The sequence below is a fragment of the Dipodomys merriami genome, unplaced genomic scaffold, assembly GCF_024711535.1.
Source record: "Dipodomys merriami isolate MVZ:Mamm:240054 unplaced genomic scaffold, mDipMer1.0.p SCAF_97, whole genome shotgun sequence".
Lineage (NCBI taxonomy): Eukaryota > Metazoa > Chordata > Mammalia > Rodentia > Heteromyidae > Dipodomys > Dipodomys merriami.
In genome coordinates, this window is record NW_027206590.1 from 4756425 (window position 1) to 4780661 (window position 24237).

Sequence of the window (24237 nt, forward strand, 5' to 3'; positions counted from 1 at the left end):
TAGCTATATATGAGTTATTGCAAATAAGGGGAACCATGGGACCTATCTTTGGGTCTGGCTTAATCTAGTTTTTTTCCAAGTCTTTCCATTTCCTAAGAAAAGAATTTTTTAATTATGTAAAAGTACAGACTTAGGCTCTCAGTCTTTCCTGGAGTCACCAATATAGAAAATCCATGGCAGCATTTCGGGGAGCAGCACAAATTGGTCGGTGTTTATTCTTTAAGCATTATAAACCAAGCGCAGTCCCTGGTGGTCATCTCTCAGATCTCTTTCCCCTGCAGCAGAGTTTAAACCTTTAACCAGAAGCCAAGTCCTTGAGGTTTCCCAGCACCTTGCTAGGCCATCAGAGCTCCCGGGCCAGGCCACACCATCTGCCCTTCTCTGAGTGTCCTTCTGCTCACACGTGGAAAGACAATGGTGTGACATCGGCACAGATGCGACTCCATACTTTTCATTCTTCAGTGGTGCTTCCTGAGCATCTCCCCAAGAGCCTTCCATCTCAAGGACCCAGAGCCGAGGACAAAGAGATCCCTTTGACTTTGGGTTCACAGCCATGGCTTGGCTTCAAGACTTGGAATTATTTGGGGAAAGAAAAGTTGAGCATATGGGCTGGGAAGGTGGCTCAGTGGTAGAGTGCTTGCCTTGCATGCCTGAGTCCCTGGGTTCGATTCCTCAGCACCACATAAGCAAAAAATAAAAAAAGCCAGAAGTGGTGCTGTGCTTCAAGTGGTAGAGCGCTAGCCTTGAGCTGAAGAGCTGAGGGACAGCGCCCAGGCCGAGTTCAGGCCCCATGACCAGACCCCCCCCCCAAAAAAAAGGGAAGTTGAGCCTACAGAGGAAGAGGTCTCTAATGCCACCAATGAAAGAAGGCCAGCGGGAAAGCTAATGCTGACAGCCCAGTGAAGACAGTGCGGAGCGGAGCCTATGCTGGCTCCACAGTGGCTGGAAAGCCCAGGGGCTTAGATATGGTCCAGGGTTGGTCCCCAGGACACACTGGAAGCTTGGTCCTTAGTGTGGCATAGTGGGAGGGGTGGGACCTTTAAGAGGAGGAGCCTAGGGGCTGGGAAGGTGGCTCAGTGGTAAGAGCGCTTGCCTTGCATGCATGAGGCCCTGGGTTCGATTCCTCAGCACCACATAAGCAAAGAAAAAAAGCCGGAAGTGGCGCTATGGCTCAAGTGGTAGAGTGCTAGCCTTGAGCTGAAGAGCTGAGGGACAGCGCCCAGGCCCAGAGTTCAGGCCCCATGACTGGACCCAAAAAAAAAAAAAAAAAAAAGAGGAGGAGCCTAGTGAAAGGATAGGCCCTCCCCTGCTCTGCCTTCATTTGTCCCAGATCATAACGTGGTGAGGGGTCCTCATTTGTCCATACCGCCACCAGCCCATCTCTCCTGACCTCTCTGCTGCTCTAAAGAGGGCATCCAACTCACATCCGACAGCACTCTCTCGTGAATCTGCGTGAGCTCCTCCAACTTCTTCTCCAGCTCCAGAGCCTCCTGCCGCAGCTTTTCAGCGGACTCTGTCTTTGGGCCCTGGAACAAACGCTTTGACTCTTTCACCAGGTTGACAACATCCATCAGAAGGAAGACACCTGCAGTGGCGGCACCCATCATCCGGGCTCCTTTGGTCATTGCCAGAATGGTTCCTCCAAAGACTTTCTGCACCTGCTTAGTGCTTTGGGCTGAGATGGTCCCCGTGGTCATGAGGGTCCGGGCACTGGCCGCTAAGCGAGGGTTGGCTTTGGCCAGCCTTATGGCTTCGATGTTCTTCTGAAGGCGTGGCAGGTCTTGGAAGTACTTCTTGCCTAAAGCAGCAACTTTGAGTGTGGTCTCGGTCAAAACCTCCTTCACTGTCTTCCCTTTGTCCATGCTGGTTGACAGCAGGTGAGTGGCTTCGGCTTCCACAGACCACTTCCTCACGCCTCCCACAAGGCTAGAGGCCGCACTGGTCAGAGTGGACACCACCTCCAGCCCCAGCCCCGAGACTAGGAGCGCCGCGACGCCCCCTAGTGTCACCGGGGCCACAGCCAGGCCGAGGATCCTCAGGACTCCAGAGGCAGCGCTGGTGGAGCTGGCCATCACACGGGAGATGGCGCAGTCCCTCTGCACCTTGTCCGCCTTGTCTGCAAGCTCACGAAGCTTTCTTATTTGCTCCTTGAGCTCCATTTTCACCTGAGGAAATGTGTCCAGAAAGCTTTTCCTATCCTGCAGCTCTGTGCACAGCCTGTCCGTGTCCTCCATTGCATCTGCCGCCAGCTGCTCCAGAGCTTTGCGGAGCGCAACACCTTCATACCTGTAACAGCGAAGCCCACAGAAAGAATCAAGAAAGATGGTGTGCGTATCTGTAAAACAGGCTTCCTAAGATCCACCTCCCTGTCCCAATCATGGAGCTTTTTTTTTTTTTAATTTCACCAAGAATCAAATATCAAAGAATTTTGCTAATATGTAAATTTTTTCATCCGATACTGAACACATTTGGGAAAGCCACGGTTGCTCTGTGGTCCTTATGCAATTAAAGGGGCAATGCATACAAGTCAATGTGCTTTCGAATTGTAGACAGTTGATAAAGGCGACTTCTTACTCAAGGTCGACGCCAGTATCACCACGCTATATAGAGCAGGAGTGCTGTAGGTGAACAAAAGACATTCAAGATTGGGAGCACACAAACCTTTTAATTTAGAGAATAGCAGCATGTCGTAAGAAAATAACTTCAAAGCCTTCAGGGAGAAGCCTTCTTTTTGGCCTCCATCCTAGACCCACTCCTGTTACTATTCTTGATTTTTTGTGGATTTTGTTGTTGCTGTTGTTGGTGGTGGTAGTGGTGGTGGTGGTCCTGGGGCTTGACCTTGGGCTTGGACTCTGTCCCTGAGCTTCTTTTTGCTGAAGGCTAGCTCTCTACCACTTGAACAATAGAGCCACTTCTGGCCTTTTTTTTTTTTTTTAGTAGTTTATTGGAGATAAGTATCTCGTAGACTTTCCTGCTCGAGCTAGCATTGAACTGTGGTCCTCAGATCTCAGCAATAGGCGTGAGCCACCAGTGCCCAGCTCCTGTTCTTCCACGACCCTTGGTTCTGACCCTCACCCCAATCTCCGGGTTTTGGAAAGGTGCTGGGTGTCCACCATACACCCAGCACGTTGCTGACCTATCTTATGTTTCTCACCATAAAGTAAAATGGATGAGGGAACGAAGACACAGTACTTAAGTTGCCAAAGTACAAAACTAGAAGATGGCAGAAATGATTCTGGCCCCTAGGTGGGCTGTCTGCCTTCACTCTGAGATTAGTCTCTGTCAGGGAATAACATTGAGAAAACACTAGTGAGTGGTTTACAAGGGACATCCTCAACTCCAACCACAGGGCCTGTCTGGGAGGTGGGCCTCCTGAGCAAAGGAGCCCAGCAGGAGTGAGGCACACCCACCCTCAGGGACTTCCCCTGAAGGTCACCTGGACAACACAGCCCCCGCCATAAACTCTTCCCAGGCATCATCTTCAGTCAGCAGGAGCTGCAGGTAGTCCCAGTTTGCTGGATCCTGGAGATTGTCAATGACAAACTTAAAGAAGTCTTTGTTTTCTAGGTAGGAAGAGAAAAGAAGAAGATTAGGAACGGGTATGGTAAAGCATGAATGATATCAAGGACAAAGGAGTTAACTATGTTGCTGAACATCTGTCACATGGGGTACTTCCGATTGTGTCACCAGTGTTACAAATTGAATCATGCTCCTCAAATTAATAGGTAAAAGCCCTGTCTTCCAGTGGCTATGACTGGAGACAGAACTCCAAGAAAAGGCTTAAGGATGTGAGGTAACTGAGGTTAAATGAGGTCACAAGTATAGAGTCCTTAGCCTTACTGCTGGTGTCCTTAAAAGAGGAAGAGGAAGAGGAAGAGATACCAAGTATGAATGTCTGTCTGCCTCTCACACACATAGACACAGACACACACAGACACACAGACACAGACACAGACACAGACACACAGACACACACACACACACAGACACACACACACACACACACACACACACACACACACACACACACACCTGGTCATTCCTTGATCATGAAATGGAAGTTGGTTGCAGAACTGTAAGGAAACAATTTGGTTCATAGTGTTGTATTTTGTGATGGCTTCTGGAAATTAATGCACCAAGGAAGTGTGCCATGGAGGTTGTCAGAGAAATCAGTCATTCTGACTTTCAACTTGCCTGAAGTGAGAAATGTATAGATGAATAAAATACACATACGCACACGCCTAAATGTGTCCATGAATGTATTTCCAAAGAGAATTAGATCAAAGGGTTTCTGACCTCATGAGTGGGTTCAGCCATTGATGGAGTCAAACCTTGAGTAAGCTGTTAGAATGTGACTGAAGTTGGAAGGCTGGGCCTAGTTGCAGGAAATGGGTCACAGGGGATGAATGCCCCAAGGCTGCATCTTGCCCCCCCTTCCTGCTACTCCTTACATTGTTTCCTGACAACCACGTGTGCGCAGCTTCTCAACAGCTTCTTCACACATGATGGGGGCCAGCATCTCAAACTGATCAAAATTAATCTCTCCTCCCTTTAGTTGTTTGGGTCAAGTATTGGGTCACAAAGATGATAATACTAACTAACACAAGTGGGTTTGGCAGTAGTTTATTGGAGGAAAGAGAGAGAGAAAGAGAGAGAAAAAGAGAGAAAGAGAGAAAGAAAGAATGAAAGGAAGGAAGGAAGGAAGGAAGGAAAGGGAAGGAAGGAAGGAAGGAAGGAAGGAAGGAAGGAAGGAAGGAAGGAAGGAAGGAAGGAAGGAAGGCAGGCAGGCTCACATCTATAATCCTAGCTATTCAGGAGGCTGTTATGTAGAACTCAAGTTCAAAGGCAGCCAAGGCAGAAAAATTGGTAAGCCTGTCTTCAATTAAGTAGCAAAAAATGGGAACTGGAAGCATGGCTCAATTGGGAGAATGCCAACCTTGAGCAAAACAAAACAAAACTGAGCCCTGAATTCAAGCCTTGTACTAGCACACACAAAGAAAGGAAGGAGGGGGGAAAGGAATTACTACAATGCCAAAGTGAAATTAATATAATGTTGACTACACTTGAATTATTACATATGTACAGTTGTACATATTCCATATGTACATGTGTGCATGTGTGTGTGTTTAGTTAAATTCCTGGGACCTAGACATGATTTGGAATTTGGATCTTTTTAATATTTTGAAAAGACTCCTTGATATCTTTTTCACTGACTTACTATAATTGTGTATCTTTATGGGGTACAGTATGATATTTCAAGGTAATTGGTATCACATCATCTTAAGCATTCATCATTTCTTTGGTCAGGGACATTCAAAATCTTCGTTACTAGCTATTTTGGAATATGCAATTAGGTTTTTCAATATTTTAGAAAATGAAGCCTAGAATGATAGTTGTAGCTCCTGGTAGGCTAAGGCAAGAAGATTGTGACTTCAAAGCCAGGCTAGGTTGCCCAGTGAGTCACAGGCCAGACTCTGACTAAAAGAGAGAGGGTGGGGAGAAATGGAGAGGAAGGAAGGAAGGAAGGAAGGAAGGAAGGAAGGAAGGACGGAAGGAAGAGAGGGAGGAAGAGAGGGAGAGAGAGGGAGAAAGGGAGGGAAAGAGGGAGAGGGGAAGGGAGGGAAGAGAGAAGGGGGAAAGGAGGGAGGGAGGGAGGAAATGAATACCAGACTCATAAAGTGTTGCTTGCCCACCCAAGTAACCCGAGTAACTAAAAACATTAATGCTTGACCCTGAAGCAAATGGATATTCCTATCAATGAGATAAATAGTATAATAACTCCACATAGCATGAGCCCAGCGGTGGTCAGGACAGTGCTTGCCTATGTAGTTTGCAGTGACGTGGAGATGATGGGATGGCAGGGCAGGAACTGAGACCAGTACATGCTTATGGACATGGTCTGGAATGTGCTTCCTGGTGGGTACAGGCAAGGGAGGCAGTGTGGCCTCCTTCCACAGGAGACCAGGAGTCTCGGAAAGGAAGGGGGTGGCTTCAGAGCAGAGCCTAGAAAATCCCAAGATACCAACCCAAGACTGACTAGACAACAATTTTTAACAGTACTTTCAAGGCTCATGTTTTCTAAATTCCAGTGGTTCCTGCATTTTGTTCTATAATATCAGCATGGGAATTTTAAATTTGATTGGAAAAAAAAGACATTTCAAGTTTACAATCTGGAGAAACCTGGTCACACAGAAAGGCTCATCCTCTAACGATGGAGACTGAGGCGGGCAGTGGAGGGGGAATCTTCATGTGGTGGTGATGGTGGGGCCCAGACCCTCCTCTCAGGGCCTGCAACCTCTCCGTGTCTTAGACACCTGGCTTCCAGTAGCTCCTGTGACCCCCATGCTGGCCAACTTATTAAATGAGGAATAATATATCCTGAGGACTCCATCACCCAGGCCTCCCTCTGGGATCCCAGGACCCGCAGAGAGCTACCAGTGTCAAATCTTTCCCTTTCTCTTATTCTTCTGCATGACAACTGAAGGCACATTTTGCTCTCCAGGGCCAGCTCCTGGGAAGAACTGACTTGCTTCAAGGCAAATAAAGGAGGAAAAGTACACAGGGCAGAGAAAGCAGGACTGAGAGGACATAGTCCTATGGACTGGGTGAGTGAAGGAATAGAGCTGTTGCCCTTTGTGTCGTGTTCAGACTTTTCTTCCACATGAGGTAAGTAGAATCGGTCACACCTCTGAGCCACTCAGAGATGCCGGGACACCAAGCTAAAGGAAACATCCTGCTCCTGGGGACTTCTTCAGGGTCAACCCAGAGAAGAGGGGAAGGTGGGAGGAGAGGAACAGCCACAGTGCTGTCTCCTGAATCCTCCACTCCTGATCCCTGCTCCCCCTTCATTTCCCCATTGCCGTCCTCTGGTGTCCTCTCCCTGGCCCTACCTTTGGACTAGCTCCACCAGAGGAGACAGAGGAGACAGTGAACACCTGGGCCATGACTGTAAACAAAGGTCTGATGGGAAGCCCCACAGATAAGGGTTTAGGGAACACCTCTTGTTCCCTCATGGGGCTCCCCTTCTGCTTTTCTGACTCCTCTGAAGGGTGACTCGCCTTGGAGCTAAGCATTGAACAGAACTCAGTCAGAGAAGAAGATGTGACTACCTGGGAAGGCCTCAAAGAATTCTGGTTCCATGGGTCCAGCGGAGCAATCGCTGAGAGGTTTGCCTTCTCGTCTCGGGCGGTGTCCAGGCTGTAGGAAGAAAGGACACAGCATGAATGCATCATGTGAGGCACATCATGTGAGGCAGGTCCAGCCACAGACTTCTTGCGCCTCGGGATGTTCACATCCGTTCTATAAGACGAGGACCCCTGCTGGCCCCTGTTTCCCTGCAGAAGGCATGACCACAGTGTCCAAAGACAATAATGAAAGAGCCAGACTTGAATTCAACTCCTTCTGATTGAAATCCCCTGATTTCAACAACTATACTCTGCTTCTCCAAATATACAAAAAGTAATTATTCACATCTGCATGTGTATAGTAAAGAACTCTCTCTTTCTAAAAGGTGTACAGGACCCGTTTCCCAAGCCACTATCATAGAACATTCATTAGTGTGCCTGTGTTTCCCCAAACCCTGAATCTTCCTTCAGCAGGATCCTTTCTTCCACCAGGGCCTCGAAACAGACCCTGTCCCCTGCTCTGCACTGCCCCTTTCTTCTGTGGCCCTGCCCTAATGGTCAGCTCATACTTGCTTCTAATCCCTTCAGGAGTAGAAAAACTTTTTCCTGCTACAGTCCATTTGTATACTTCTAACATCATTTTTGGACCATACACAATGATCCATACAGGCAGAGCAGTTACAGGCAGCAAACAACAATGCATGTCTGTCCTGTTTACGCAAAAATGAGTTTGCAGGCCCTCTATGGCCCATAGGTTAGAAGTTCCCCACCCTTGATTATAAATAGTAGTGCAATTTACAAAACTGGCTGAGAGAAATGTGGGGAGCAGGGCAGGTGTGGGGGCGGGGGAGAGGCAATCCAGCTGTGGCAAAAGGCAACAAGTCCATAATAATAGGTCTAATGGCTGAGAAGCAGAATTTATTGGGGAATTCAAAAAGAATGACCAATAAAATGATCAATGAACAGGAGGAATAAATGTCCTCTCGAATGAATTCTGAGAAACAAAAAAACTGAATGAAATAAGAAAGACGATGGAGGAGATGAAGAGGAGTTCAGTTGAGATAGAGGATCTTTAAAAAAGCAACATTAAAATTCTGGAAAAGATTAACTCAGTAAGTCAAATAGAAGCTCAGTCTTGGAACCGCTGCGGAGAGCAGAGTCTAAGGACTCTGCTTGCTGGGGATGGGGGTGGAGGGAAGCTGGGCAGATTCTGCCAGGAAGCAGGCTTTAGCCAGGAGGTCCAAAGTCCCTCCTGCCCCAGGAGACACCCCAGGCCCTGTCTCAGGCTCCACCCCTGTGAACCTCACTCCACTGGGATCACAAATACAGTCAGGGCCTTCCACAGGAAAGGGTGGAGGGTGGAATGTCCTCACTGCCCTGGCTGCTCCCTTCTCCCCACCCCATCACACAAAAGCAGGAAATGTAGGTTAATACTGAGAGGTGTAGTTTGAAAACTAGCACATTGGCCAGACTTTAAATGACCAAATGCCACCATGTCTGGCAAGCTGTGGACAGCACATCATGTCTGCAGTCAAGTTTCCAGAGTTTTAAAGAATAATCACCAATGTCCAGCTACCCTGGCAATGTGCTCCAGACATGGCCAAGCACCCTCCCCTGCAGGTCTCTAGTCCACACAAAGTAGCACACAGGCAAATAAGAAACCATGAGTGAGTAACTGGGCATAGCAGACCACCCTTCAACACAGGAGGAGAAGCAGCCTGGGGGAAGAGACCCAGGAGGCCGGCGCAGTTCGGCTTGGGCATGCATGGAGCCCTGTCTGCAGCAGGAGTGTGTAGACCTGCATGTGCATGTGTATATGTGTGTATGTATTCTGTTGGCGTATATGTGAGGTTTAGATCTTCCCCAGATACCGTAATTTAAATATAATTATTGACCATTTAACACCAAACACCCAGTAACACTTGCTCTGGCAATCTAGGCTTAGTCTATTACCACAGCACATCACCAGCATCTGAGAAAGGGACCCAGGCCTCCTGCTCCCCTGGCATCCCACAGCTCCTGCCGCTCCGGTGTTCCCAATGCCTGATCCGTCCTCACTGCCCCTGCACCTCCCACCCACCCTAGAGAAGCCTGCTAGGGCTTCGACAGGGCAGGGTCCTAACTCCATCCATCCACCAAAGTAGCTCAGAGAAGGGAAGTGACTTGCTTAGTGAGACACAGCTCTGGAGAGCAGAGTGGAATTCCACATTGGCCCTCTGACTCTGAGTTGAAGCAAAATGTGTGACTGTAAAAATCCAGAAGTTTCTAGGCTTTTTCCTCTGCTTCCACACACACAGAGCCAGAGCCAGGCCTTTGATTGTAAGACTGCGAACCAGGATGGTGCTGGGCATGCTGTCCCCAGACCTGGTCACCTTGGCATCTGGACACACGGATGCCCCATCCTCTTCCTCCATCTCCCACAGGCAGAGCCAGGCCGTCTGCCCGCTCTGCCTCCTTCCCAGGCAGGGAATTGGTGGGGGGGGGGGAGGGGGAGAGCGGGTCATGCCCAACTCACCACAGACTCTCCCCCTGATGGGCTTGCTGGTGACCCAGTGGTCTGTGGCTGTGTGCGATGTGTGGCCAGCTGTTCCTCGGTCGCAATAACGTAGACCCAGGCTAGATATGCACAGGGAAGGGAAAGGGAAATTGAAAGTTCTCAGTTCCAAGCAGCCTACCCACCCTTCTGTGATGACTCACCCAAACGATCCACTCAGCCTGACTTTCTGGGCCCTTCACAACCCAAATCATCCTCCCAGGGTCTCCTTAGTCTTTAGGAGGAAAGCCTTGCCATACCACCTAGACTTGGTTCAGACCCTCACCCCTGCACAATCCCTCCACCCTCCTCCATTCTCCCCACCTCTCCCTGCACCCTGCATGCTCACTGCAGGCTCTTTGCTAGGCTGTGGCTGGGCATCCTGTCCACACAGCTTTTAGACAGTGGCCTGCATGGCTTCCTCTGCCAGGATCTCCAGGTCCTGCCACCTGGAAACATCATGCCTTGCTTCCTGACTGAACCCCACCAGCTTCACCCCCCCCCCAGGTCACCAGAGGCCACTGACCCTGCTCAGCCTCTATGGCACCTGGTCAAGAGGGGACAAAGTCCACAGCAGCTCCAAAACTTCTGAGCCCCACAGCTGCCTTCCTGGCAGAGGAGCTGCAGTTGGGGCTGGACTCCAGAGGTCAGCCTGATCTCTGATGGGGCCTTTGTCACCCTGAGATCGCCATCTTAGACAAGGCTGCAGGGCTGTGCCATCACCTGCTCAGTGCTCTGAGGTGGGATGGTGGGTGGCCTAGAACTCTCACACTAAGTTCTCAGTGGACCTCCTTCCTTACTTGACTGGAGTTTTAGAACCATTTCCTAACAACCAACATTTCTCCCTGTTTTTCACGCTGACATAAAATACCATACATATTTGTAGAGCTGTACATATTTGTGGAGTGTGAGCTCTGATGCTCCAGGTGAGGAAACTGAGGCCAAGGCAAGGTCTGGTGACCTGCCTTACTTTTCACAGTAGTGCTGGTGCCAAGACTTGAACCAAGTCCTCCTGAATTAAGTCTCGTTTTCTTGATGACTATGTTTTGTTCCCCTAAATAGATGAAATTATGCATTCATATATATATATATATATGTTGATTATAATAACTCCCTCCTTCCTATACCTGATTCCCGGGTCTCTGTCTTGTTATATTTGCTGGTGACACTGTCTTCCCCAAATCTGCACATTCCTTGCTTCTACAGGATCCTTCCTCCCAGCTAGAGTGGGCTGCCCAGGCCCCTTGGCTGTCTTCCTGTAATTGTTGGGTATTAGATTGTTTCTAGTCCTTGAGAGAAAATGTAAACTTTCTCATATCTAAGCACACTGTTAAACAACAAATTGTACCAATTTATATCCACTCAGGCAGTATATGAGTGTGTCTATCTTTTGTTATTGTTGGTGGTGGTTGTGGGGCTTGAACTCAGGGCCTGGGCACTGTCTCTGAGCTCTTTTGCTCAAGGCTAGCATCCTACCACTTTGAGCCACAGCTTAACTTCTGGTTTTTGAGTGATTAATTGGAGATAAGAGTCTCACAGGAACTTCTCTGACCAGGCTGGCTTTGAGCCACAATCCTCAAACCTAAGCCTCCTGAGTAGCTAAGATTACAGGTGTGAGCCACCAGCGCCCAGATTCCTTCTCCTTCCTTTGTTTCCTCCATTTAGGGGCCACCTAAGAAATCTGTCTGCCTCCAGGATGCACTGGAACTGCACCCCAGGCAGCCTTGTGAACCACTTGAGTGGTTTTTCCACCTTCTTTTCTGTACAGGGAGATGGAGGAACAATCAGACTCAAACCTAGCTATCAATCCAAGTTCTCCTACTGCCTAGCACTATGGCCAAGAAGATGATTGTCTCACTTATCTGAGTTCATCTATAAGATGAGAACAAATCCTTCTCCGTCAGAGCGCTAGTGGGGATGAGGAGGGTGGGGATGAGGAGGGTGGGTCATAACATCTCCAACTTACCACAGAATCTTCTCCTGGCTGAGTTTGGATACAGCCCAGCTCTCCTTAACTGTTTGGGTCCAGTTACGAGCTCTATGTTTGAATTGGGAGCTTCATCTATCCTCTGTGGTACCCCAAAATGAAATTCTCAGCTTGTAGGATGCCACCCTCAGCCTCACCCACTTTGCTCATCTACTCACAGGAGTGACTCGGGCTCTGCATTTCAAGTCCTTCTCAGTCTATTTCTTAAAGATCTAATTTTTCCATTAAAAAATCATTTGTTTTTTTTTTTTGTTGTTGTTGTTTCTCAGATCCAAGATTGACCTCAGGCCTTTGAGCTCTGCTTGGCTTTCTTGCTCATGGCTGACCCACTACCACTTGAGCCATGCCTCTAACCTAGATTTTTCTGCTATTTAGGTGGTGGTAGCATCTCAGGACTTACTGCCCAAGCCTGGCTTTGAACAGTGATCCTTCAGATCTCAGCTTCATGAGTACCCAGGATGACAGGTGTAAACCATTATCTCTAAGAATACTTCATTGCTCTGTGTGTGTGTGCGCGCGCGCACATGCCATTCCTGGGGCTTGAACTCAGGACCTTGGTGCTGTCTCTGAGCTTTTTTGCTCAAGGCTAGCAGTCTACCACTTGAGCCACAGCTCTACCTCTGGATATTTTGGTGGTTACTTGGAGAGAAGAGTCTCATGGGCCTTCCTGCCTGGGTTGGCTTTGAACCACAACCTCAGATCTCAGCCTCTTGAGTAGCTAGGATTACAGGCATGAGCCACTGTGCCCAGTTTCATTGCTTTTTGAGACAAGAGCTTGCTATGTATACTAGGCTGCCCATAACTCCATGTCCTCCGGCCTCAGTCTCTGATGTCCTAGGAGTCCAGATGTGTGCCACCATGATGAGCAAAACAGTCTACATATTTTTGAAATTAACTTGTAAAAACTGGACATACATTTGGGGTATTGTGCTCTGATTTTCCAGATGAGGAAACTGAAGAAACTAAGAAGGGAAACTTCCAAAGGGAAATCATCCCAGAATGGACAATGGACTGTTGACCAGGCCTGCCCTTAACCTACATACAGCACCAAACCATACTTCAGGAATAACTTTTCCTCTCTCTGAGCAGTGCATGGAAGCAGACCTGAGGCCTGAGAACATGAGCAGATGTCTGGCTACTGAGATAGATACACCCCTGGTCCAGTAGGAGAAACCACACTTCAATCATGTCACTACTCAGTCCTGTCTGAACACTGAGAACAATTCAACTAAAGGAATACCAGTAACTGAAACGTCTAACCCATGACATGGATGCAGACATAGAAATTCCAATGCAGAAACAAGAAATAGAAAAAGCAGTGCAATATGACTCCTCCAAAAGTTAATACTTTCACAGTGATGATATCTCAGTGATAATGGAGAAGATGAGATCAGAGACAAAGAACTCAGAAAAAATGATAACAAGAATAATCAACAAATGTAAAGAGGACAGAAGTGGCGCTGTGGCTCAAGCGGTAGAGTGCTTGCCTTGAGCTGAAGAGCACGAGTACAGAGCCTGAGCCCAGAGTTCAAGTCCCACGACTGACAAAATAAAAACAACAACAAAAACAAATAAACAAATTTAAAGAGGACATACATACATTTGAATAAATCCTAAGAGAAGAAAAAGACTACAAATAAAGCATGGAATGAAATAAAGACAATGCAGGATATAAAAGAGAATGTCAATAATAATATAAGAATCCTGGTGTGGGAAGTGCAATTCTAGAAATGAAAAGCTCAGTATCTCAAATTAACATCAATTTGAAAATCTAAACAATACAGTACATCAAACTGCATATAGATTATCAGAGCTTAATAAGGTAGATGAATTGCACCATTCAGAAAAAAAAGAAAAAATGAAGTATGAATAAACATACAAGATCCCTGGTACACCAACAGTTAAAAGACAAAAATTATAAATCGTAGGCAGAAAGAGAAGGGATGAAAGCTAAGGGTATAGAAAAATATATATTTAGCAAATTCATAGCAGAAAATGTCTCAAATCTTGAGAGAAAACCAATTATCCAGGTACAGGAGGCTTTCAAAACACCAAACACGCAAGAACAAAAAAAGAACTCTCCAAAGCAGATTGTATTTAAAACATCAACTATAAAGAAGGAAATAAACTAGAAAGCTCCAAGAGGAAAGTGAGGGCTTACATACATAAAAACAACAGGACATGCATCAACACAAACTCTAAACATACGGAGTAGGATCTACTTCAAGGCCTGAAAGGAAATACCTACCAACTCAAACTACTGAACCCAGCAAAGCTATACATCACAACTGAGGATGAACTAAAAATGGTCCACAATAAAGAAAGACGTTTTAACCACTAAGCCAGAACTGAAGAAGATTCTTAAAGGAATCCTACACACAGAAAAGGAAGATAAAATTGACAGAATACAGGAAAAAATAAATACACTTGGGTGCATTGTTAAACAAATGAGGAGTAAGGCAGCATTAAATACAACAAAAATAGCAAAATAACAGGTATTACGACAAACCTTTCGACAAAGCTGAATGCTAACAGTGCATTATCTTTCAGGTTCCCGGTGGTCAACTGAAATGTGTAGTCTCAGAAGTTGAAGGTCATCAGCCAGGCTACTCTAGTAAGATTGTCTAAGAGAGGCCACTGGCCACTGTCTTTACCAAAACGTCAAAATAAAAGTTAACACTTGTTTTAGGAGGACTTAGAGATCAGTACCTATCACCGGGGGCTCACCGGGGTCTGAGTATGGACAGCCCTGGCCCACAGTTTTACTGCTTCAATCTGTCCAATGGCCAACAGTCAAACACTCTTCTTTTTTTTTTTTTTTTTTTTTTTTTTGGGGTCCAGTCGTGGGGCCTGAACTCTGGGCCTGGGCGCTGTCCCTCAGCTCTTCAGCTCAAGGCTAGCGCTCTACCACTTGGGCCACAGCGCCACTTCTGGCTTTTTTCTTTTTGCTTATGTGGTGCTGAGGAATCGAACCCAGGGCCTCAGGCATGCAAGGCAAGCGCTCTACCACTGAGCCACCTTCCCAGCCCTCAAACACTCTTCTTAATTCTGGATCTTTCCATCTCTTTCCTTGGCCTCAGCTGGTGCCTGCCTGTGGGGATGGATTCTTTCCTGATCATTTTCCTGACATCATCAGTTACTACTTATTGAAATGGGGTTTCCAGAAAACAAGATGGAAGGAAGCAGATGTATTTCTGATGTCCAGCATCCCTTCCCTAGATGAAGAGAAAATTGTATCTCTGAATGATGCATCGACTCACCCCAAGCTGTCCATCTCTAGAGTCCACAAAGTTCTCTGACATTTCCTCAAATCTGGCGTCACTAACCACCTCAACCAAACACTGTTCAACACAGCATCTGGACTTCCAAGAGGGATGGCCGCATGCCTGAGCCCCACCCACGCTACTGACAGCACCCTCATCATCATGATCATCATCTCACTCCATCATCTTCATCATCATCACTTTTGCTGTCACCAAGAAGTCACGGCCTGAGCCAGAACGAAGATGAGTTGATATTGAAGAAACAGGAAGAGACACCAAGGCAAGACTTTATTATTGCTGGGACATCAGACAACGGGACTGTCATCATGGAACCATGGTGTCTTCCTCCTTATTCCAGCAATTCTTTTTTGTTGTTGCTGTTGGTCATGGGGTTTGAACTCTGAGCCTGGGCGCTGTCCCTCAGCTCTTCAGCTCAAGGCTAGCACTCTATTGCTTGAGCCACAGCGCCACTTTTGGTTTTCTGGTGGTTTATTGGAGATAAGAGTTTCACAGACTTTCCTGCCCAGACTGGCTTTGGACTGTGATCCTCAGATCTCAGCCTCCTGAGTAGCTAGGATGACAGGCGTGAGCCACCGGTGCCCGGCTTATTCCAGCAATTCTAACTCTTGACTTTCTCTCCTTCCAGCTCTTCACTTTCCTGACCTTCTTTCCATGGCTATTCCCATGAATCCTCCATCTATCCATGCTCCTGTGTGTTCTTCCATCCCCAGTAAACCATTCCTCCTATTCCCCATGCTCTCGGGGCCTCTTTTGTCCCCATCTTAGGCTCCAGGTTCTCTTCCACCCACTTGCTAGCTGCACTCCCTTCGCTGTGTTCAGCCCCCGTGTTGTCCAACTCCTTTGCACCTCATCCCATAGACTCATCTTACTCCCATTCTCCCTCTAACACGGTGCCTGTATTCGCCCATACCTCTGCCCTGCACTTCTCCCTTGACCTCTGGGCTGCTCAGGAAGGTGGGATCATGCCACTGAGCTGGGCCTGGACCTTGACAAGGAACTCCAACTTGCTCTCCAGCTCCTGGGCCACCCAGTGCAACTCTTTGGCCAACTCTAACTCTGCCCCCTTAGACAAATGCTGTGAATCTTGCACAAGGCTGGTCACATCCATCCCAAGGAAGACACCAGTGGGGACAGCCCCCAAGATTCGGGCTCCTCTGGTTATCGCCAGTGCAGTGCCCCCAAAGGCTCTCTCCACACTCTCAAAGCCTCTCGAAGATCTCCAAGTGTTCATTAGGCCCTTCGCCTGATGTAGTAACTGAGGATTGGCTCTGGCCTGTTTGAAGGCACAGACGTGTTTCCCCAGCTTTGTCAGGCTCTGGAGAAACTCATCAGATGCCAATACAACTTTAGGTGCGGTCTTAGCCGCAGCCACTAAATAATCATTCAGTGTCTCCAGGCTGACTGACACTAGGTTGCTGGCTTCATCTCTGACGGATAATGTATTTGTTTCTTCCACAATGCTGGTGGCAGCACTGGTCACCGAAGCTGCTGCTCCCAGCCCTATCCCACCCAGAGAGAGCCCCAGACTGAGTCCTGCTGTGAAAGGTGCCAGAGCAAGACCACTGAGGGTCATGAGTCCAGAGGCAACAGCTGTGGAGTTGGCCACAATGCTGGAGATGGTGCAGTCCTTGTGCACCTTGCTGACCTCCTCTGCGAGGGCATGGAGCCTCCTGATGCGCCCCTCAACTTCTGATTTCACCTGAGGAAACCTCCCCCCAAAGATCTTCATATCCTTCAGGTCTTTCTGGGGCCTGTCTTTGTTCTCCATGGCCATGGATTCTGGAAGCTTCCTCAGAGCTTCTCGTAGCTCATCTTCTTCATCCCTGTAAAAGTGAAGGTAATATAATTAAGAGCATTTGCAACTGGGTGCCAGCGGCTCACACATTAACCCTACTGCTAAGGAAGCTAAGACCTGGAGGACCATGATTTTAACCAGCCTGCAGCAGAAAATTCTGTGATGCAGTATTGTCAATTAACCAGCAAAATGTCAGACTAGAGGCAGAACACCAGCCCAGAGCAAGAAAGCTGAGCGGAAGCACAAGGTCCTGAGATCAAATCCTGATAGTGGCATACACACACACACACACACACACACACACACACACACACACACACACACACACACACACACACACACACACACACACACGGACCATTTGCTTATCTGTAAAATGAACTCCATAAAATTCTTTCCTACACAAGTCACAACACTTTTTACTAGGATGGAAAAGGAGTCTATAGATTTCCAGCATCATTCTTTCAAAGGTGAATATGTTTAGCATGTCACAGATGCTTTGTGGCCATACTCAAGGTATTTTATTTCATACCTATACAAGTGTCAAAATTAAGAAGAGGAAAACAACCTGAACCCAAACCATTCTGGCCTCACAGTTTCCAGACAATAGACATCCAGTCCTAGCAGTGTGATGTGGTGCGTGCTTTGGCATCATTTCTAACATCCAGAGGCACTAGAGACTAAAAGCACTGAGCTCTGGGAGGGAGGGAGGATGCAGGAGGGACAGGAGGCAGGGTGTGATTAAGCCTCATGATGGAATCTGGGTTGTCATCCTGACTGGCTGGAGATGCACCTGGGAACTTGATGATAAAGCACAGCTATGCCTGTGCCCCACGGCCAGTCTCCAGAGATGACTGGCCTCTGGGCCAGTGACCTGGGGGAGGAGGGCCACACGGAGGAGCTGGACACCATGCAATGGGTGCGGGTAGGGGAGAGTGGGATAGGGGAGATAGGGAGGGGGTGGGGAGAAGACAAGGGGGAGAAGAGGGAAGTCCTACTGCAGGTCACCTGGACAGTCCAGCTGCAGCCACAAACACCTCCCAGGTTTGGTCTTCAGTCACCAGGAGGCTGGCATACTCTGGGCCCAGTTGGTCCACAAGAAAATCACTGACACGCTCAACAAATAGTCTGGCATCTATTTGGGGAGGATAAAGAGGTCAGAGGACAGGGCAGAGTTCAGGGGTGTAGGAAGACATGCTGTGTGGACCTGTCCCATGGGATGCAATCTCAGCTTGGTACTGAGCCCCGCCCTCCAGTTCACAGGAAAAGTCCTAACCCCAGTGACTGTGTGTGGACACAGGTCCTTTAAGGAAGTACAGGAATTAAGACGAATCAAAGCTGAGCCTGGTGGCACACGTCTGTAACCCAGCTGCTTTGGAGTCTGAGACAGAATCACAGTGTGAGGTCAGCCTGAGCAAGAAAACCAGCCAGACCTCATCTCAACAAACACATGAGGCCTAGTGGTGCAGGCCTGAGCTCCGCTGGGACTCAGGCAGAAGGCCATGGTCTCACGCTGGTCTCTGGAAGAAGCAGGAGACCCTGTGCAGGAATGGACAGCTGGACATCAGTTTTGACATCGCTGAAGGGACACTTCACATGCTGTGCAGTCTGCATTGGAACGCTCCCCGAGCCCTGAGGGGCTGGATGATGTGAGGATCACGCGTGCGCGCTGTGGAGTGATCTGGTGGTGCAGAGAGCAGCGTCCTGCGGAGGGCGGAGGCTCTGGGACAGCGGTGGGGGTGGGCGTGGCACTGCTGAGCCTGGCTCAGTCTGTGACTCTCCACGGCTCAGGGACCTGGCTCCCGCCCAGTTCTCAAAAGAGGCAGATTTATCCTGAGGACTCCATCACCCAGGCCTCCCTCCAGGATCCCAGGCCCTGGGGGCAGTGGGGCCTGGAATCTTCCCCCTCTCTCCTTCCTTGCTCTGCAGGGCTGGCTCCTGGGAAGGACTGACCTGGTTCAAGGCAGGTGGGGGAGGGGAGGCAAGGGGAGCAAACAGGCCTGAGGGATGTGGGGTGGATGGGTGGTGGGTGCGGTCCTGGGAGGAGGCCTCTGCCCTCTCTGTCCCTTTCAGGCTCTTCTTCCACATGGTCAGGAGACCCAGCTCTTTTGGGGCTGTCACCCCTGTAAGCAGGTGCTTGTCCTTGGCAGTGTGGGCAGGCACCTGCCACAGCTTCAGGTGGGATGGGGAGGCTGCATGGGACAGGAGCAGGTGCAGGTGCAGGGAGGGAACTGGCACTAGGGGCGCTGGGGTGTGGCAGGTCCTGGCCTGGGGACCTAGGCACATCACCTCTGACCCTCAGAACAACATGGGCAACCATTGCTCTCATGTCACCGGTGGGGGCAGGGGCACCAAGGTCACACTGGGGTCCGGTCCAGTGCCATTCTGAGTCACTCTTGCTCTGTGCCCTTCAGAGACTCTGGATCACCCATGAAGTTACCTTAGAAGTAGGGGAGGTGGAGAGCAAGGGACATATACAGGTTGGGGTAGATCTCCTGTCTCCGTCTCTGCCTCCTCCTGTCCCCTCCTGTCCTCCTTCTGTTCCCCTCTTCCTCTCTCCTCTGTCCTCCCCCTCACAGGGCTCCCCTGGCCCCATCTTGGGAGACACTGTCAGCAGGAAGTGAGCACCCAGGGCCCAGCCCTCCAGGAGAGGGCCAGGAAGCCCAATGATGGATGTAAACTTTGATGTTCACTCCTGGGGTGCCCCTCCTCCAGTTCTGACTCCTCTGCAGGCCAACTCCACTTGGAGCTGCCCCTCAGGGCCAGGCCTGCAGCAGGAGGCAGATAGAGGAGAGGACCGTGATTACCTGGGGAGGTCACCAGATTCACGGCGGTGTCTTTGAAAAGACTTCTTGCACTCATGGTTGCTTTCCAAGCTGCAGAAGGAGAGAAGAACACAGTGTGGATGGACTGGGACAGCTCCAGCCAACGTGGCGGCAGGGGCCAGGTCCCCCTCGCTTCCCTCCAGGGTGCCAGGGCCCAAGCCACTCTGTCCCTCTTCCCTTGTGCTCCGTGGCTATGGACAGAAAGTTAGTCACCTTGCACCAGCTCCCTCTGCACTCAGCACAGCCAAGGCAGAGGCCTCTTGGTCTTTTTAGATCCAACAAAAAAGAATATATATGAATATAGACACATATACATTTTTATGGTGCTTGGGTCAAACCCAGGACTTCATGAAAGTTAGATAAACATTCTATCACTGAGCTATACCCCAAGTCCCAACTGTGGTCTTAAACTACATCAGTATATTCTAAAAAAAAAAAAAAACTATGAAAAAAACTATGAATTAAGAAAGGTAAATGTAGTTGAGGGTTTTAGAAAGATGTAAGTATATTATTTACAATTACAAAGTCCATAAATAATATATAGATTATGATTTTATGGTACTGGAAAAACATATACACCATGCACCGACGGCTCATGCCTATAGTCCTAGCTATTCAAGAGGCTAAGATTGTGGTTTGAAGCTAGCCTGGGCAGGACAGTCTGTGAGACTGGTCTTCACTAAAGTACCAAAAAAGCTGGAAGTGGAGCTATGGCTCAAGTGGTAGAATGCTAGCCCTGAGCACAAGTGGTAGAATGCTAGCCCTGAGCACAAAGAAGCAGTTAAAGGCCGGTGCCTAGGTCCTGAGTTCAAGCCCACAGACCAGCATATTGAAAAGAAAAAGAGGGCTCTCTCTGCTCTTTTCTAGCTCTTCTCTAGCTCTTCTCTTTTCTAGCTATTTTCTCTCTTTTTTCTAGCTCTCTCTTAGCTCTTTTCCCCAGCTTTCTCTCTCTCTCTTTCCCTCTCTTTCCCAGCTCTCTCTCTTTCCCAGGCCTTTCCCCACTGCGTGGAGGACCAAGATGGCCTGGTGCCAGCCAGAACGATGAATAAAAAAAAAGAAAAAGAAAAAAAAGAGAGAGAGAAAGGGAGAGAAAGAAAGAAAGAGAAAGAGAGAAAGAAAGGAAAACATATGAGAAGAAATGAAATCCTTATCTGTCATAATAGTAAGTAAAATAACAGCAAAGCATCAGAATCAAGAAAAAGAAACATGGAAGAGCTGCTATATCTCACCCACCGACTTCACACAGGCACCATTGTAAGAGCTTTGAAGGCCCTGACTAATCTTTACTTCTCGCAGGAATCCTGTTAGAAAAGCACAATAGTAGACAATAACTTCCCCAGTAGAGCTTCAGTAGCTCAGGAAATAAGAGCCAGAATTGACAAATGGGATCACATCAAACTAAAAGGCTTCTACAACAACCAAGAAAGCAATTACTAGAATGAAGTGACAGCCTACAAAATGGGAGACAATCTTTGCCAGCTACTGATTTCACAATGGATCAATAACCAAAATATAGAGGGAGATAAGGAAAAACGAAAATTCCAAAAGAACCAATAAGCCAAGGAATAAGTAGACAAATAAATTGAACAGACAGTTCTCAAAATAAGTACAAATGGATAGTAACTGTGAAGAGATATTCCACATCCTTAGCCAGGAAGGAATCACAAAGCAAAACAAGAGAGCAACTTTGAAATTCCATCTCAGCACAGAATAGCCATCATCAAGGACACAAATGACAATCAGTATTGGTGAGGATGTTGAGATGGAAAGGAATCAGTGCAGTCACTATGTAAATAAGTATGGAGGCTCCCCAAAATATCCAAAATAGAGCTACCCTATAATCCTGTGATATCCCTCTTAGACATATAAAGTCAGGACAATATCCATGTTTATTTCAGCACTAATCATAATAATAGGCCTAGGTACCTGTGAACAGATGAGTGAATAAAGAAAATGTGGGATATATACATATATACACATATATATGTTATACATACATACATATGTGTGTATATATACATATATATACAGTGATTGTGAACCCAGCCCTGACTAGGGAGATCTGCTGAGGAACTTCGGGGTGGGAGGAGGTTGTTGCTATAGAGACAAGTCCAACAGGAGAGCCTGCAGCCCCTCCCTCTCCATTCCTGCTCCAGTCTACATGACCCCACAGCAGGACACCATTTTGAGATCATAAGATGCAAGAAACATGAGCCCACCCAGAGAGTAGAAATGGGTGGTCAGGAAAAAAACACTATGGCCTTGGGCAATCTACCCCACACATTGGGAAGTGTCTGCTCCCTGCCTCTCAGCCTTCCTTGCCATGCTGGTCTCTCTCTCTCTCTCTCTCTCTCTCTCTCTCTCTCTCTCTCTCTCTCTCTCTCTCTCTCTCTCTCTCTCTCTGTCTTTCTGTCTCTGTCTCTCTCTCTGTCTCTCTCTCTCTCTTTGTCTCTCTCTCCAAGCTTTTCTTGGGTCTCAACTGAGTGCTGAGGTAGGCTAGTCCTCCTTCCAGCTCAGTGACAGACTTGCTTAGTCCCGGCTGGGAGGCGCAGAGGGCTCCTGCCCCACCCTGCTTCTAGACAACTGTGCAGCCCAGATAAGGATCCACCGCCCCCAGCTGGGCCCCAGCCCTCCGCCCGCAGCTGCCAAGAGGTGTCCTGAAAGGCCTCTCCCTCCCAGAGCTGCAGGATGTCCTTCCTGGGGCAGGAACACAGGGTTAGAGCTGCACGTGCCTCCTGAGGAATCCTTGATGAACTCCCAGGGCTAAGTGCAAGCCTGTCACCTAGCACACCTGCTCTCTTCCTTGCTACAGATCCTGCTCTGCACCCTCCCTCCCCTATGCTCCCCTGCCCTGTGTGCACCTTCATTTCAGGAAGCTTGGAGGCCTGGATATCTCCTGCTCACCTCTTCCTGAGGCTGCTTAAATGCCTCCCCACCATGTGAAATATTTCCGTCCTGCTCCTTCACATTGCCATGGCTCCTGCATCTGGGTTCCCAATACCTGCTGTCCCATGGTTCTCAGAGCACTGCCTTCTGCCCAAGCCCAGAGGTGTGGCAGCTTCTGCCTGGGGCTCAGCAGATGAGCAAACCCTAACTCCATCTATTAGGTGATAAGGCAGAAGCTCAGAGAAGGGACGTTGCCTGGACAACGTCCAGATATAGCCTTGGTGGGCCGTTTGGAGGCCGACACTGGCTCCCTGAGTCTGAGGCTGAAACAAAACAAGTGGGATTTGAATATCACAGGTTCTAGGTTCGCCTTTGCTTGTATACATGGAGTTCTCCCATGACACCCCCAAGTCAGGCTGGTGAGCAGAGCTGGGGGCAGCAGCCTGCAGCTTGACCTTCTCAGGGCCACCCTGTGGCCACCCTTCACACCAGACCAGGACCACCCCCACTTCACCCTCCATCTCCTGCAGGTTGAGCTAAGGCCGGCTGAGGACAAGGAGTACAAGCCTACCTTTTACCTGCTCAGCCACTTTCCAAAGACTCTGGGAAAGCCACTCCTGACCTAGGACCTCATTTTTCCACAGAGAAGGTGCTCAGAGACAGTCTGGGTGAGAAATTGCTGGCTTTCTTATACACACTCAACCTTTGCCCCCAGCAGGCCTCCACATCTCAAGACCACAAGGACTGCTGGATTCTGAGTGCCCTGCCCTCCTCTACCCATTTCCCAAAGAGGTGGTACCCATGACAGCCACCTTCCCTCTGAGATCACTTGACCATGTTTTGGGCAACCTGACACCTGAGCGGTGAACTCATATGCTTCTGTACTAGGATACTGGGGCGGGGGGAACAGTGAGGTACAGCCTGGGTTCTGGCCCTGATTCTGTTGCTGCTTAATATCAGGACCTAGGGCAGATTGGCTGAGCATCCTTGAGTTCATCTATAATACAGAGGGAATAATCCTTCTCTTCCAGAGCCCTCTGAGGATGAAGAAGCAGGTGAGTCAGACCACCCAACTTACCTTGATCTTCCCCTGGCTGAGTTTGGTGTGGTCTGCCTGTCTTGGCCGTGTGGATCCTGTCACCACCTGCACATCTGAGCCACGATCAGACACATCCTCTGGGGTAGATACAACCAAGCAGGAGAGTGAAAGCCCTGGGTTTGGAGCTGCTTGCTATCAAACCACCACTCTAGATAGGGTGCTCCTTGGGAGTCTCCCTCTGCCCACCCTCTGACCCACCCTCCCCGCTGAGTGGTTCACAGCTGTAGCCTGACATTCCAGATCCTCAGAAAAACCAAACCAAACAAACATCTGAACATTTTGGGAGGGAGGGGAGTCTTCAGGAAGAAAAATCCACCACCTATGACTGTGGGGTGGAACTCTACAGATCATTCCCTGCACCCCCTGGACTTGAACCCAGCCCCCTGGGACATCTCAGCCAACTTTCCACCATCAACAACAGTCTCCCCTACATCCTTGGTACTCACTATAGGTTCACTGCTGTGCTGTGGCTGAATGTCCTGTCCACAGGGCTTCTAGACAGGTGCGTGCATGGTTCCTCAGCCAGGATCTCCAGCTCCTGCCACCTGGAAATATCATGCCATCTTCCCACCCACCGGCATCCCTCCAGGAGAGTATAAAGCTATATGCCCTGCATCCGTGGCCCCTTAGGCCGCCTTTGGTCTACAGTCCCACAGCTAGTAAGTCACACAGTTGAGTTGCTGTCAGAATTCTCAGCTTGGTCC

At 48.8% G+C, this 24237-nt stretch overlaps 2 protein-coding genes across 2 annotated transcripts; both read right to left on the reverse strand.

Annotated features, from left to right (window-relative positions):
- Positions 1 to 1244: 1244 nt before the first annotated feature.
- On the reverse strand, positions 1245 to 9733 carry LOC138821981 (apolipoprotein L2-like). The gene is made up of 4 exons (XM_070014483.1): positions 9640 to 9733; positions 7110 to 7197; positions 3437 to 3563; positions 1245 to 2286 (listed from the first exon to the last, which is right to left on the reverse strand). The coding sequence occupies exons 2-4, from the start codon at positions 7138 to 7140 to the stop codon at positions 1353 to 1355; spliced, it is 1092 nt and encodes a 363-aa protein (XP_069870584.1). The 5' UTR covers positions 7141 to 7197; positions 9640 to 9733; the 3' UTR covers positions 1245 to 1352.
- A 5430-nt stretch (positions 9734 to 15163) lies between these two features.
- Positions 15164 to 23614, reverse strand: LOC138821984 (apolipoprotein L2-like). The gene is made up of 4 exons (XM_070014490.1): positions 23513 to 23614; positions 19531 to 19599; positions 17732 to 17858; positions 15164 to 16751 (listed from the first exon to the last, which is right to left on the reverse strand). Exons 2-4 carry the CDS (start codon positions 19583 to 19585, stop codon positions 15875 to 15877), a joined length of 1059 nt encoding a protein of 352 aa, XP_069870591.1. The 5' UTR covers positions 19586 to 19599; positions 23513 to 23614; the 3' UTR covers positions 15164 to 15874.
- Positions 23615 to 24237: the final 623 nt, after the last annotated feature.

Coding starts and splice junctions, on each gene's coding strand:
- LOC138821981 (XM_070014483.1), bottom strand. CDS start 7,140: ATGGAACCAGAATTCTTTGAGGCCTTCCCAG. Junction 3,564..7,109: donor ATTCTTTGAGGCCTTCCCAG/GTAGTCACATCT, acceptor CTTCCTACCTAG/AAAACAAAGACTTCTTTAAG. Junction 2,287..3,436: donor GCGGGGGCTGTGTTGTCCAG/GTGACCTTCAGG, acceptor TCGCTGTTACAG/GTATGAAGGTGTTGCGCTCC.
- LOC138821984 (XM_070014490.1), bottom strand. CDS start 19,585: ATGAGTGCAAGAAGTCTTTTCAAAGACACCGCCGTGAATCTGGTGACC. Junction 17,859..19,530: donor GAATCTGGTGACCTCCCCAG/GTAATCACGGTC, acceptor CTCCCCAAATAG/ATGCCAGACTATTTGTTGAG. Junction 16,752..17,731: donor GCTGCAGCTGGACTGTCCAG/GTGACCTGCAGT, acceptor TCACTTTTACAG/GGATGAAGAAGATGAGCTAC.